Source organism: Myotis yumanensis, unplaced genomic scaffold, assembly GCF_028538775.1.
Source record: "Myotis yumanensis isolate MYYU_CA2020_CCGP unplaced genomic scaffold, mMyoYum1.0.hap1 SCAF_2, whole genome shotgun sequence".
In the NCBI taxonomy this organism is placed as follows: Eukaryota; Metazoa; Chordata; class Mammalia; order Chiroptera; family Vespertilionidae; genus Myotis; species Myotis yumanensis.
In genome coordinates, this window is record NW_027223753.1 from 215,292,457 (window position 1) to 215,305,472 (window position 13,016).

Here is a 13,016-nt window from a genome sequence, read left to right on the forward strand (position 1 = left end):
GATGAGAAAATGCAGTTTTATGATCAATGCATCTGACAGTATTTTGAAAGTCTCCATAAAGAGCTACTTACCTTAGAGGCTAATCTACTGAACACAAACGAATGCCGTCTGTTTGGAAGGGAAACCCAGGCTGGTCTCGCACACTGGCTGCAGGTGCTCCCAGCTGCCCACCCCCAAAGGGCAGTTAGACGCGGGCTCTCACCTTCTCCCGAGAGGGCCGGCTTGGCCGCCGGGGAAGCCACTCGCTTTAGAGGCGCAGGGCTGTCTGAGGAGCCGGAATCCGCACTGGAAGAGGGGAGGGGAGAGTGTTTCAATTTTTATCTTCAAAGGAAATAGTATAAGACACTGATTTTTCTTTTTTAAAACTTTAACATTAAACACTGCGAACAATCTACAGCTGAAACGGATGCACTCGTTAAGACACGCAGGGCGCTCGGCCCCGATTCCAAGCTCACACTCTCTTCTCAGGCCTTGGCTGTGCGGGACATGCAGCCAGCGTGCGGGTCTGTTCCAGAGCCCGGCTGATAGGCGCTCAGCAGTATGTTTGCTATTTTCTCTTCTTAAAACTCATGGCTCGTGTTTGAACACCCACGTGGCTGGGATAATTAGACAACCACCTTGCTAGGAACCTGGCAACAAGGCTCCTGGTAGGAAAGACAGTCCCTCTCCCAGGCAACTCCCGAGGCTCCGGGCCTCTGCGCTTCGCTGCATGTCTGAGGACCGCGACGAGCTTGGGAGAGGCGTGATCGCCCACAGGTCCGCAAGGACGTCACCCCCAGACAGAATCCTCTCGCGGGAGCTCATGGAGCACGGGACTCCCAGGCTCCCCCCGGCAGGACAGGAGCATGTATCTCTACGAGGCCGCCCTCAAGGTCACATGGCCCCAACTTTCACGGTTAAAGGACTCGGAGGGCCCCGAACTACGCAAACAGTAACCGAAAGGCTAACAGCGTCTCCTCGACTAGAAGCACGTGACAGAATACCTGGCCGCCTTCCTGGTGGGCCCCGAAATGAGCTTGACGTAGGACTTGGGGAACCAGCCCTTCTGGCCCTGCACCTCCCCAAACCACCACATGTCCTGCTGCTCCAGCACCGTGATGACGTCGTTTTTGTTGAAGTTCAGGTGGTTGTCCTTCTTGGCTCTCCAGGGGTACAGGGCTTGCGCCTGCAGCCCCTCCACCTTCTCACCCTGTGGGGGCGACACAAGGACCCTCGTCACAGTGTGATCCGGGCCCACTGCAGACAGCAGGGTTACAGACACCTCCGTTCTCAGGAATTGTTTATTTCCCAATGTGGTGGCCAAAGCTGCCGGCCGTTCCCAAAGCCACTGTCCGGCGTGGAGAACTCTCCACTTCAACAAGCCGGAGGTCGGGTTACGCTGCTGCCTGGCCCGCGCCTTCCACGTTCCGGTTTGAAGCTCACGCTCGTGTTGCCCGGGCGCCCCCACCATGTCCAGGCTGACGGGATGTCAGGGAGGCTAACACCGAAGCAGAAGCCCTAAGAAACCCCAACGGGTGAGTGACTGGCACCTCAGTCCAGGGGCCTCTCGGGACCCTGCCAGCTCCCGTCCCCTCTCAGAACAGAGGCCTGGCGAGCCCGAGTCCACTGCAATCGCATTTACTGGCCATCCCTCTGCAGGACATAGGGGTCACCACAGGACGGAATGCCAACCTGCCTCCCCAAAGTACCCCGGGGTAAGACCCTTTATAAGCTGTAAAGTGCGATAAAAAGGGACAGTGTGGCACTAAAACCCACAATTCACGGGGAAGAGAGAGACACAAGCAACTGTGAATGCCCCCTGGCAGGTGGCACAGAGGCTCCAGCTGGACACGGTGGGGGCAGGGACGGTGGGGACAGCAGGACAGGGCAGGCACCAGGCCCCGAAGCACAAGGATGCAGCAGCCAGGGCTTCGGAGGATGGGCCACCAGCAAAGGCCTCGGGGTGCAGCTCTGCAAGGGGCCCAGGAGGAGGGGCACCACCCGGGGCCTGCAGCCTCGGTGCCAGGAGCGTGGGAAGAGCCGAGGCTGGAGAGGCAGGGAGGCACTCACTACCTAGTAAAGCACAGAAGCATCATAGAATCTTAAACCACAACTGACGGGGCAGCAGCGCCTTTACCCTGCCACCTCCACCCCACAGTGTGGAGCGCCGTGACGCTCAACAGTGTGCAGGGCCTCTCCCGCCCCCGTTCAGCCCAGCACTCCTCGCCTCCCGAGGCTGCCGCAGGAGCAAGGCCCCCTTCTCTCTCCTGCATCTTCCCCCAGCCCCCCTCCCCTCCCCTCCCCCTCCCCCTCCCGCTCCCGGAGGAGAAGACCGGCCCTGCAACTATGTCCTCTTCTCCCCCCTGACCGGCCAAGCGGGAGGTCACCCCCTTGCTAGTCACACCCCCAGGCTCCCGAAAGGCAGGTGGAGGACGGAGCTGGGCGCATCTGATGAGGCTCCTTGTAAACGGCAGCCGCAGGCACCTGCTGACCTTGTTGGTCCCCACAGCACGCCCCCCCCATGCCCCGGTCCCCACAGCATGCGCGGCCCCCACGCCCCAGTCCCCACAGCATGTGTGCCCCCCTCCACGCCCCAGTCCCCACAGCATGTGTACCCCCACACACACACCCTCAGCTGCTTACCTGGCCTAAAACCGGGGATGGAGAGGAGCCGGTGGCCGTGGCCGGAGTGAAGGCCGACCGCTGCCGTATCTGGCCGGCACTGGGGACGGTGAGCGAGGGCTGGGCGGCCCAGGCGTCCCAGTTATCTGTTTCGGGCTTCTCGGCGGGGCTGGGCCACCTGGGAGGGAAGCAGCTCCATGAGCAGCAGGCCCTTCCCAGCCACCAGCTGCTCCCCAGTAAACACAGCCCAGCACAGGCCCAGGCTCCTGCAGCTCAGGACGGAGAGGAAGAAAGGCGAGGGGCTGGGGCGGGGCCAGCTCCCACGGGCAACGAGCCTCGGGGAAGACAGCGGTTTCTCTGAGCCCTGATTTCCTCGCCCACTAATGGGAAGGCCACTCTGCCCTCTGGCTGGTGGGAGGGTCATGTGAAATACCAGGTGGGAAGACACGCTAACCACGAGCACCAGCAACGCCCTCCCCTGACCATTGCTGTCATCTGTAACAGCAGCAGCGACAGCGGCGAAGAGGAAGTCACACACCCCGTGCGGAGCGCCTGCGTGGTGGCTCCTGCTCCCAACACCGTTTCTCCCTCCGCCCCATCACCAGCTGCCGGACCTCGGGGACACTCAGATCGGTCACTCTCTGACTTGAAATAACCACCCTGTGTGAGGGCAGCACCTGCAGGTTACTGTTTACATCTTTGTGAGGCATAAACGCAGCTGAAAATCAAGATCATGCCTTTGTTGGACTGCACGTCCCGGCTCGGGGCTGAAAAATAAGAGGCCCAAAATGACAGCAGCGACTGCGCAGCAACATTCACTGAGGAAGGGCGGGGCCACCTCAGCCCCTCCTCCAGCTGAGCTGTCTAGTCTCTCCCTCCAGCTGAGCTCATCTCTCCCCAGCACTCGGCTCCTCTGCTTCTCCTGAAGGACGGAGGGACATGAGAAAAACTAGAAGCACTTCTTATTCGTGTCGCTTGTGCCTGGACGGGGGTGGTGGGGGGTCAGACACCCTCACACCTCGCGCATGCGTGCCTCTAACCCAGTGTGGGCAGTGGTTCAGCTGTCCTTCCCAGCCTCTGCTGACCCGTCTTTAATGCCATTTCCTGAAGACCAAGGGCCCATCATGGCCACGGCACACCGCTCCTCACTGCGCATCCGGACACGACGGGGGAGAGGAGAGCGACACAGGAGCAGCTTCCTGTCTCACTCAGAGCCGAGAACTGAGTCCGTCTGTCTGTCCAGCTGAAACGTGCTGTGGACGTGCAGGAAGTGACGGAGGTTTGCTGACTGCATGGACGTCAGAGAGGCTGTTGGGAAGCTACTTCTCCGTTTCCTCCACGGAATGAAAGGGCCGGACAGAGACTGGGGAGCGAGACGCCCGCCTCTGCCCTGTGATCATGGAGCTGCGCACATTAGCCCGTTCCGGGAGAGGGACCCACACGGCTGGGACCGGTTACGGCTGCACCCCCGACTATGACAGCCCCTAAGAAGGAAGGTCACTGAGCGGGTATCTGAAAGGTCACAGCCATGACACGGCTGCACTCACGTGGAGCTGAAGTCCGCCCAGTTGTTGGGGGTGGCGGAGAGCTCGGCCGCAGTCACCGCCGGGGGAGCCGGCGTCTCCCGCACCTCCAGCTTGGGTGCGGGGGTGGAGGTCAGGTCTGTCACTGGTTTGACGGGGGCAGGAACCTCGTTTTCTGGGATCTTCTCGGCGTAGTTGGCAGGAAACCACCCCGTCTTGCCTTTCAGCTCTCCTCCAAGCCACCCCGGCTCTCCAGTCTGGCTCTCGTCCACCTGCAGGAGAGCCACAGGGTTGAACTTGAGCAGGACTGACCAGCCCGCAGACACCGGACACACAGACAAGGCCCGGACCGGCAGACTGACCCTGGCGGCTCTGTGCCTGACCCCGGGCGGCTCTGCACCTGACCCCGGGCAGCTCTATGCCTGACCCCGGGCGGCTCTATGCCTGACCCCGGGCAGCTCTATGCCTGACCCCGGCGGCTCTGCACCTGACCCAGGGTGGCTCTATGCCTGACCCCAGGCAGCTCTGCACCTGACCTCGGGCGGCTCTGCACCTGACCCTGGGCAGGTCTGTGGTGCCGGGTGCCCAAGCCCTGGCTGAGCGAAAGGAGGAGCCAGCAGTCAGCTCTCACCCCGGGTGGGTTTCAGTTTTCTTTCCTTTTCCTAATCACGGCAGGTCAGACCTAGAGCCTGGCCGAGGCCCACGCGCAACTGCTGAGCCCAGCACCGGCTGGGACTGGAAAGTGACGGCCGCGCTGCACCGCTCAGAGTCAGCTAATCGTTACGGACAGCTGGTGGTGCCTACTGAGAGCTGGAAGCAAAGGGCGCCGTCAGTATAAATCAGTATTCTTTAAAAACCTCTAGTAACAAGGAGTTACTCAGCGAGGGTCAAGAAAGATCAAACAGCCGTAGATGGTTTCCGCGGAAGAGAGCGGACCGCTGCTGAGCCAGGTGAAAGCGCGCAGGTGCATGATGGGAAAAGTAAGGACATAATGATTTGTAGCCACAACAGTTACTAAGGTCCCATAGTTTTCTGTTGTACAAATTCAACTTTACTATTCAGGAGGTGCACGTGAGAATGTGAAATCCTGCTGCCTAACATTTCAGAGGCTGCGTATTACAGCAAGTGCTCCTCATGTCTGCGCTGGACTTCAGTTCTGACTCAGAAGGGCTGCTGGAATCAGCAGGATGATTCTGCTTATTGCTACAAGTTACCCACTGTTTTAGGGGCAACGGAAGAACGATGTGGGAGGAGTTACACTCATGGTTGGAAAAGTATGTTCATCGCTCCAGGCCAGTGATGGCGAACCTATGACACGCGTGTCAGAGGTGACATGCGTGAACTCATTTTTTTGGTTGATTTTTCTTTGTTAAATGGCATTTAAATGTATAAAATAAATATCAAAAATATAAATCTTTGTTTTACTATGGTTGCAAATATCAAAAAATTTCTATATGTGACACGGCACCAGAGTTAAGTTAGGGTTTTTCAAAATGCTGGCATGCGGAGCTCAAAAGGTTCGCCATCACTGTTCTAGGTCAAATACGGGGCTAGCAGAGACCTCATCTGATTTTGAATCCCTTAACATACTAAGGAGGTAACACATTTAACACTTCACTGGACATTAACATTACTTTTTAGAAGTCACAGAAATGAGTAGGCAGGGTCTTAACAATGATTTTAGAAAAACTGGCAAAAATACCAGTTTTCTAACCCATTCAAATTTCAGTAAACAAACAAACAAACAAAAAAAGCAAAAAACTATAGACCTGAACACTTATCTGTATTCTGTGCAGAGTAAGGGCGTGTAATAGTCATTTGCTTGCTTGAGTTAAAAAGGTGTTTGGGGTGGAGAGAGTGGAACACCCAGCCGACTACTGAACTGTGACTCAGCCTGGAGGGCGCCTGCTCGGCCCCCCACAGGGAGCCCTGCTGTCCCGGTGGAAGCATCTGCAGCTGAGGGTCCCCCCCTCCCCACAGGGAGCCCTGCTGTCCCGGGTGGAAGCGTCTGCAGCTGAGGGTCCCCCCCTCCCCACAGGGAGCCCTGCTGTCCCGGTGGAAGTGTCTGCAGCTGAGGGCCCCCCACAGCAGGCCCCGGAGACAGTGCAGTCCTGCTGGGAGGTTCTGCTCGGCTCTGCAGACCTGTGATCCTCGCTGACACTGAGTCAGTGGTGGACGCCTGGTCACTGTTCATCCAACTCCCCACAGTTTGTTCTAACTCCATTTTCGGGGCAGTCCCAACTGGTTCTCTAAATGAGGATTTTTAAAAAAAAATTTTTTAAATTTATTTCAGAGAGAAAGGGAGAGGGAGAGAGAGATGGAAACATCAATGATGAGAAAGGATCATAGATCGGCTGCCTCCTGCACGCCCCACACTAGGGATCGAGCCCACAACCCAGGCATGTGCCTTGACCGGAATCAAACGGTGACCTCCTGGTTCATAGGTCGACGCTCACCGGCTGGGCTCCATGAGCTTCCTGAAGCCGCCTCCCTGGCCGGGACTCTGCACTGCCGCCCTCTTCCCCGGCTCCCGCTCCCTCTACAGCCTGGCCTGCGCCTGACCTCCCTCCCGGGACCACCTCTGGTTCTCACAGGGGCTCCGTGCCCAGAGGCCTGTGTGCAGGAACCTCTGGCTGCCTCTGGCAGCAGGAACGCCTCAGGGCCTGGAACCAGTCACGGCCGTGCCCGGCGAGTACGCTGCCCTGCACACGCTGGACTCCTGCAAGGTTGGCCTGTGACTCAGCCTCCCGCCCGAGACACAGGGTCTGCCCGTAACAGGCTGCTGGCCGACCGCTTACGGATGCGAAGCCCCCAGGAGTGTCCCGCACCGCACCGCACCGCACCGCACCGCACTGCAGGCAGACCTGGCTCCCCCTGGCTAACTGATCCCCGCCACCTGTCCCTCGGCCTCCGGGACAGAAGGTGCCCTGAGGGGCTGCGCGGCTGAGAAGGGGGCCCGCCCTCAAGGAGGCTCACTTCCAGGACATTCCCTGCCAACCCGACCAAACGAGTGTCCGGCAGGCTGACTGGCTCTTACAGGAACCCACTCATTCTTACGGACAATCACGTTTTAAGGGTCAGAGAAAGCAGCCACTTACAGTGAGTAGATGAACACCCTCAAACCACGGACTCTGTCACAAAGAAGGGAAGCGGGGACCCCGATCCCCTCCCAAGCATGACCAAGCCCGGCAAGCCGGGGCAGCGGGCGGGCTTAGGGGACCCAGAGCCGCTCCCGGGGTGTGCTGGGAGTCAGAGCAGCGGGTTTCGCGCATTTGCCACGGGACACACAAGGCTTCCCTGGAAACTCTGGGGAGGATGTGAAACTGTTTTCAAAGCTGGAAGCGGGCGGCTGGCGAACTGTCCCCCTCACTGTCGCAACCACTCAACTCTGCCACGGCCGCGCCCAGGCAGCTGGAGGCAGTGTGGCCACGAGTGCGCCTGGCTATTGCCAGCAGCTTCATTACAACACAGCGCGGGGCGGATCTGACCCCAGGCGCCACATGTGTGTGCCTGCCCTCCACCCTGCCGTGACTGGATCTATCACCACCGAGCACGGAGAGGAGAAAAGACAGGCATGAGTTTAAATTGTTATGACAAAAAATTTGTTATGCCAGAAATGCTAAATTAGAAGACAAACAAGTTCTAGAACGTGTGGCTGGCGACTGCTGAAGGGCCTCCTTTCTGGGCATTTCAGGGAGACACTGTCCACAAAGAATCCAGGACTATCCTGACGAGAAAGAGAGACTAGGTTTTAAAGGGTAAGAAACCCTCCTTCTCCCTGCTGCAGAGCGCTCCACTGTGTACGCGTTCCACGGCGCTTCCACCCGTCCCTGCACTGGTGGGCGCTCGGGCTGCTTCGGGATGCGCATGGAGCGGGCTTTAAGCTCCCTGAGCAGTTCTGATGTGCCTGGTCGCGCCTGGGCTAAGATAAACCTCAACTGCACAGCAATGAGCGAAGGTCTTCTAGTCCCGATGCTATTCCAACACATTACAGAGGTCAAATGTGATTTATTCGCCCCCAGATACTGGGACCCCCAGACGAGAAGACAGGCCACAGATTTCCGCAGCATCTAAGCCTTGGCTGTCAAGGTCAAGCTCAAACTCAACCAGGAAGCTTCCATTCGGAGTCTGAGCAATGTTGGCTCGCTCTGGGCCTGCCCCTCTGCTACTCCTGGCAGCACTAGCGAGCCTTCACGGCGCCTTCCCCAGGCGCCGGCTCTCCATGGGTTTCTCCTCTTTCCTACAGAGACTCTGAACATGAATGGCAGGCATCACCTTAGATATCTTTGTGTTATTGACACTGAGAATAGGACTATGTACAAGATAGCACTTTAATTTTGTGAACCACAAAAAATATATATTTGGGGGAAAATCTAAGCTGATAGTCAAGTTTTTTTTCAAAATCAAAACATTGTCTAAAGTCCCCCGCCAGCCTGCCTTGAAAAAGGAAGCGTGGTCAGCTGCTCAGGTCTAACAGGTGCACGGCTGGTTCTCCAAGATGCTGAAGCAATCTGAGAATCGGGTGGTTCTGTGCCCACAAAATAAGGGAACTCCTGATCATTTCACCCAGAGGGGCTGACAGTAATGTTCTAACGACATATTTTTCATGCCTACGTTTCTTAACTGCAGTGAAATAAAACCTGTTACTATTACATGTCAATCTTGCCCCGCCCCCCGCCCATATTGTTAACCTCACAAAGGTAAGACTTGAATGTCATGGGGGGTCATGTTACATTGTGTAATAGGAAATGGGGCGCTGCCCCTGGCCCTCAGCAGGCCGCCACACTGCTCGGGGCGCACTGCGCGTTTCCTCCCGCATCTGGAAGGCCTAAGGCAAAGCGAACTCCATCCAGTCCCGGTGGACATTCTGTCACCCATCAAAGCTGGATTTACTTTCAGTGTTTTACTATAAATTACAAATGTTCATACATTTATAAATAGGAAAATAATACAGAAGTAGGTAGAATTAAGCACGAAAGCCTCTTTACTGCCCAGTGGGAACCGCTGTGAACAGTTTGAGTCTGTATTTCAAGACTGTTAACTACACATAAACATTCACATACACACAGTTTTCACTTAACCAAACCCAGTTATACTCTACTCTGCTTCTGCTGTTTTACTGGAAAGCTTGTTTGTAGATGTGGATTTACGTGGTTCTCTAACCGCTTCATTATGCTGTTTACTTACACTGTGAGTCACTTAACCCCCTCCCGACAGCCAGCTCTGGGCTGGGCCCTTCTGCCGTTACCCACACACTGGTGAACAGCTGGTGCACGTCTTTGGACACATGCTGAAAACAGCTGGAGGAGGGAGAGCACCAGACTTTCAGAGAGTTTTAAACCTGAAGAGGTCTTGCCAAAGGACTTAGCCAATTCATACAGCCAGGCTGACAATGGATATTACACCCACTCGCCTCCACTGACAGAGCTGGGCAGTAGCAAGCTTTTACACTTGCTCAGTTGAGAGATGGAAAAGACTATCTCGTTTTTTTAACTTGTATTTTCCTGATCACCAATGAAATGGATGATCTTTTCGTTTTTTGTTTTTTTTTTAACTCATTTACTTTTCTTCACCTGTACCTGTCTCTTCATATCCTCCACCAGCTTTTCTAAGTTGTGTTTCTTTCATGATAACCTTTTGGAATATTTTATGTAATACAGATATTAACCTTTTGTCTCTCATGTACTTTGTGACATACGCATTTTAATTTTTTATATTGTCAAATCTGTCCATTTTTGTCATTTATGGCTTCTGGTTTTAACCTACAGATGCATTTCTTAGCCATAAAATTATTCCAATATCCACCTTTGTAAAAAAACACATTTTTAGAATTTTATCTTTTAGTTTTGGAACCTGTGTTTGTCCATGGCCGAGGCAGAGACTTGACCTAACAACTTGCCAAATACAGAGCCTTCGTATGAGCCCCCCAGGGTCCCCGGCGAGGGAGGCCTGTCCGTTCTGCTCACCTGTCTCCTTCCTGGTTTTTGTGAGCACAACACACCACACACTCCAAATGGACTTCCACTACCGCGACAACACCCACAGAGACGGGCACCCACACAGGATTGAGTGACTTAAAGGCACAGAACACTGACTACGATGCAGACTTCCTGACAGCCACAGAGCACTTACCCATTCCCCTTTAACCTCCACCGGGAAAGCAAAGGTTTGAAAGCAAAACAGATGTTTAATGAAAGGCTTATTCTTACAGTATATCTAACTATTCATCTAGTCAAGCTGGTGGTGAACTAGCCAACTTCAGGAAAAGGACTCAATATCACTGTAAAAAATTTACATTTCAAAAAAAGAGCAATACCTTCTCATTAAAATACAGATCATCTGTTAACGTTTCCTTATGGGAACATTTGTAACACTCCCTTATCTCGAGAAGAGCACAGTTACTTTTCTGCAACTTATGTTGCAACAAAATGCAATTATAAAAACATTAAGCTGCCCTGACCGGTTTGGCTCAGTGGATAGAGCATCGGCCTGCGGACTGAAGGGTCCAGGGTTCGATTCTGGTCAAGGGCATGTACCTTGGTTGCGGGCACATCCCCAGTGAGGGGTGTGCAGGAGGCAGCTGAATCGATGTTTCTGTCTCATCGATGTTTCTAACTCTCTATCCCTCTCTCTTCCTCTCTGTAAAAAAATCAATAAAATATATTTTCAAAACAAAACATTAAGCTTAGTTTTTCAAGTGAGATAAGGCCACTTTGTAATGCGGTCCTATCTGCTGTCGCACTGCACTTTCGTCCCTTTGTAAGGGGCGGCGTTTCAGAGACGAGGCAGTGTGAGCGCCAGGAGGTGGTGGAGAGGCAGGCCCGCCTGGCCTGGCACCACCGTGTCCGGAGCGGTGCCCACTCCTCAGGGAGCCAGTCTCTCTGTAAGAGGGAGGCCGGCACCGGCACATGCGCACTCAGCTGTCTGTGAAGGGCGGGGTGTGTCTGAAGATACACTCGTTCCTCAGCTTCAGGAAGATTCCGACCCTCTGGCCTTGGCCCTCCTGATTCCCGCCCACAATTAGAGAAAAGGCCGTCAGAATAACAGTGGGGACGGGCTGATTTCTCTGTTCTTTCTTTATATTCTGGCCCAGTGGTTCTCAACCTCTGGCCCTTTAAATACAGTTCCTCACGTGGTGACCCAACCATAAAATTATTTTCGTTGCTACTTCATAACTGTAATGTTGCTACTGTTATGAATCGTCATGTAAATATCTGATATGCAGGGTGGTCTTAGGAGACCCCTGTGAAAGGGTCGTTCGACTGCCAAAGGGGTGGCGACCCACAGGTTGAGAACCGCTGTATCTGGCCCCTTAGAGATCACACGCTCTACAGAGCTCAGCTGTACACCCGGATGCGTGAGCCATGGCTAACACCTCTGCCCTCAGAGCCAGGGTCCTGGCAGGAGAAACGCGTCTGTCTCCATCCTGCCTCCCCGCTCTTAAAATGCCGGCCGCTGCCTGTTTGCCCTTTCGATGCGAACAGCAATGCAAAGGTGGCCACTTCTAAGACTCTTATTCTGAAGGTGATGACTAGATTGAGGTACAACGTTTTCTTTTAGAAAATAATTTAGGTCAACCACATGGCTTTATTCTTTCTTAAACTGGTTCCTATAGTTTTAGTTACAATCATAAGAATATACGTATTTAATTGGCAACTGGAAATGATGCTGGAGTATTTCACAGGTAAAACTAGTCCTGAAAATAAATTTACTACGGAACTGGAGCAGTAACCTGAGCTCTGAGGTTCCGGGCCGTCACCGGTTACAACTACGCTGAGGCTGCGCCACGAGCCCGTCGCCTTCACAGCTCTGGTTCCAGGCGACGCTGGGTACAGGGCTAAGGTCCTCTCCCATCCCAACAGGAAGGGAAGGAGACGGAGCCTACAGCTCGGACACCGGTGCTGGTTACTGGCTCTCACACTCCCTGACGAGCTCGCAGCTGCCAGTCAAGGCCACAGAAAGGCGTGCTGCCACGGACGCAGGCGCTGCCCGGCGGCCTTACCATGACGATGTCGCCCGGCTGGATGCTGATCTCATCGTGACTCCTGGACTCGAAGGGATACAGCGCCCGGTAGTACACGACCTTCACGTTCTCCTGGGCGGAGATCGTGAGCGGGCCTTTCTCTGTTTACAAACAAAGTGGGGGGTGGGGTGGGGGAGATGGAAAAATAAACATTACACGGAACATGACAACAAGCCAACAGCCGCTGTCCCCTCTACCGCCTCAACACCCGCACGGCCCACCCACCCAGGGCTCTGAAGCTCACACCGAATGCCGGGGAGCCCAATCCGATGTCGGCTCCCCAGACCCACCAGAGCATCAGCGGACCCTCTAAGCAAAGGTCACCCCAAAGCCATGTGCAGTGAGGCTAAGGCCCCCTGCCGTCGGCTCCAGCCCCGCAGGCCTGGAAGCACCGAGGCCCCGCCCACCCAGCCAACGCGGCAGATCCAATGGGACCCCAGGGCTGGACTCGCCAACAAGGAAGCGCTTTGGGAGGCAGAGAAGCCCAGCTTCCAGTTAAAGCACGGGCCATGCTGATGTGGGGCCCTGGTGCAGTCCTACAGAACCCCCGCGGCTCTCACCACAGCCATCACCATGATCACCTGAGTGAAGTGAGGCGCATGGGCCGATGAAAATGGCTTAGATTTGAAACGAAATAAAAGTTTAAAAAATGCACGAGAGCAGAGGACAGTCTGGATTCTGGTTGGCAGGACTAAGCATGCCCTCTGGACTGTCTGCCCACGTTCACAGACGCATCTGCTTTCCCTGAGAGCAGTGGGGGAGGGGGGGAGCTGCCCTCCTGTGGCCTGGAAGTGGGGTGCCCTGCAGGACTCCCTGACCAAAGGAGAAAGTCCTGACTAGGAAGCAACACAAGGAACTTAAACTGCCCA

General features: G+C 55.0%; 1 protein-coding gene across 6 annotated transcripts in view; it reads right to left on the reverse strand.

Moving 5' to 3' along the window:
• The window catches only part of ITSN1 (intersectin 1), a 149,288-nt gene that overhangs the window by 44,267 nt on the left and 92,005 nt on the right, over positions 1 to 13,016 (reverse strand). For 4 of the 6 annotated variants that reach the window (XM_070407248.1, XM_070407247.1, XM_070407245.1 and 1 more), the window contains exons 19-24: positions 12,127 to 12,248; positions 10,257 to 10,271; positions 4,149 to 4,396; positions 2,623 to 2,779; positions 984 to 1,189; positions 203 to 285 (exon numbers count right to left, since the gene is read on the reverse strand). In XM_070407248.1, coding sequence (XP_070263349.1) covers positions 203 to 285; positions 984 to 1,189; positions 2,623 to 2,779; positions 4,149 to 4,396; positions 10,257 to 10,271; positions 12,127 to 12,248 — 831 coding nt within the window. The remainder of the gene's footprint in view (positions 1 to 202; positions 286 to 983; positions 1,190 to 2,622; positions 2,780 to 4,148; positions 4,397 to 10,256; positions 10,272 to 12,126; positions 12,249 to 13,016) is intronic. The other 2 variants (XM_070407249.1, XM_070407246.1) reach the window with 1 other exon arrangement.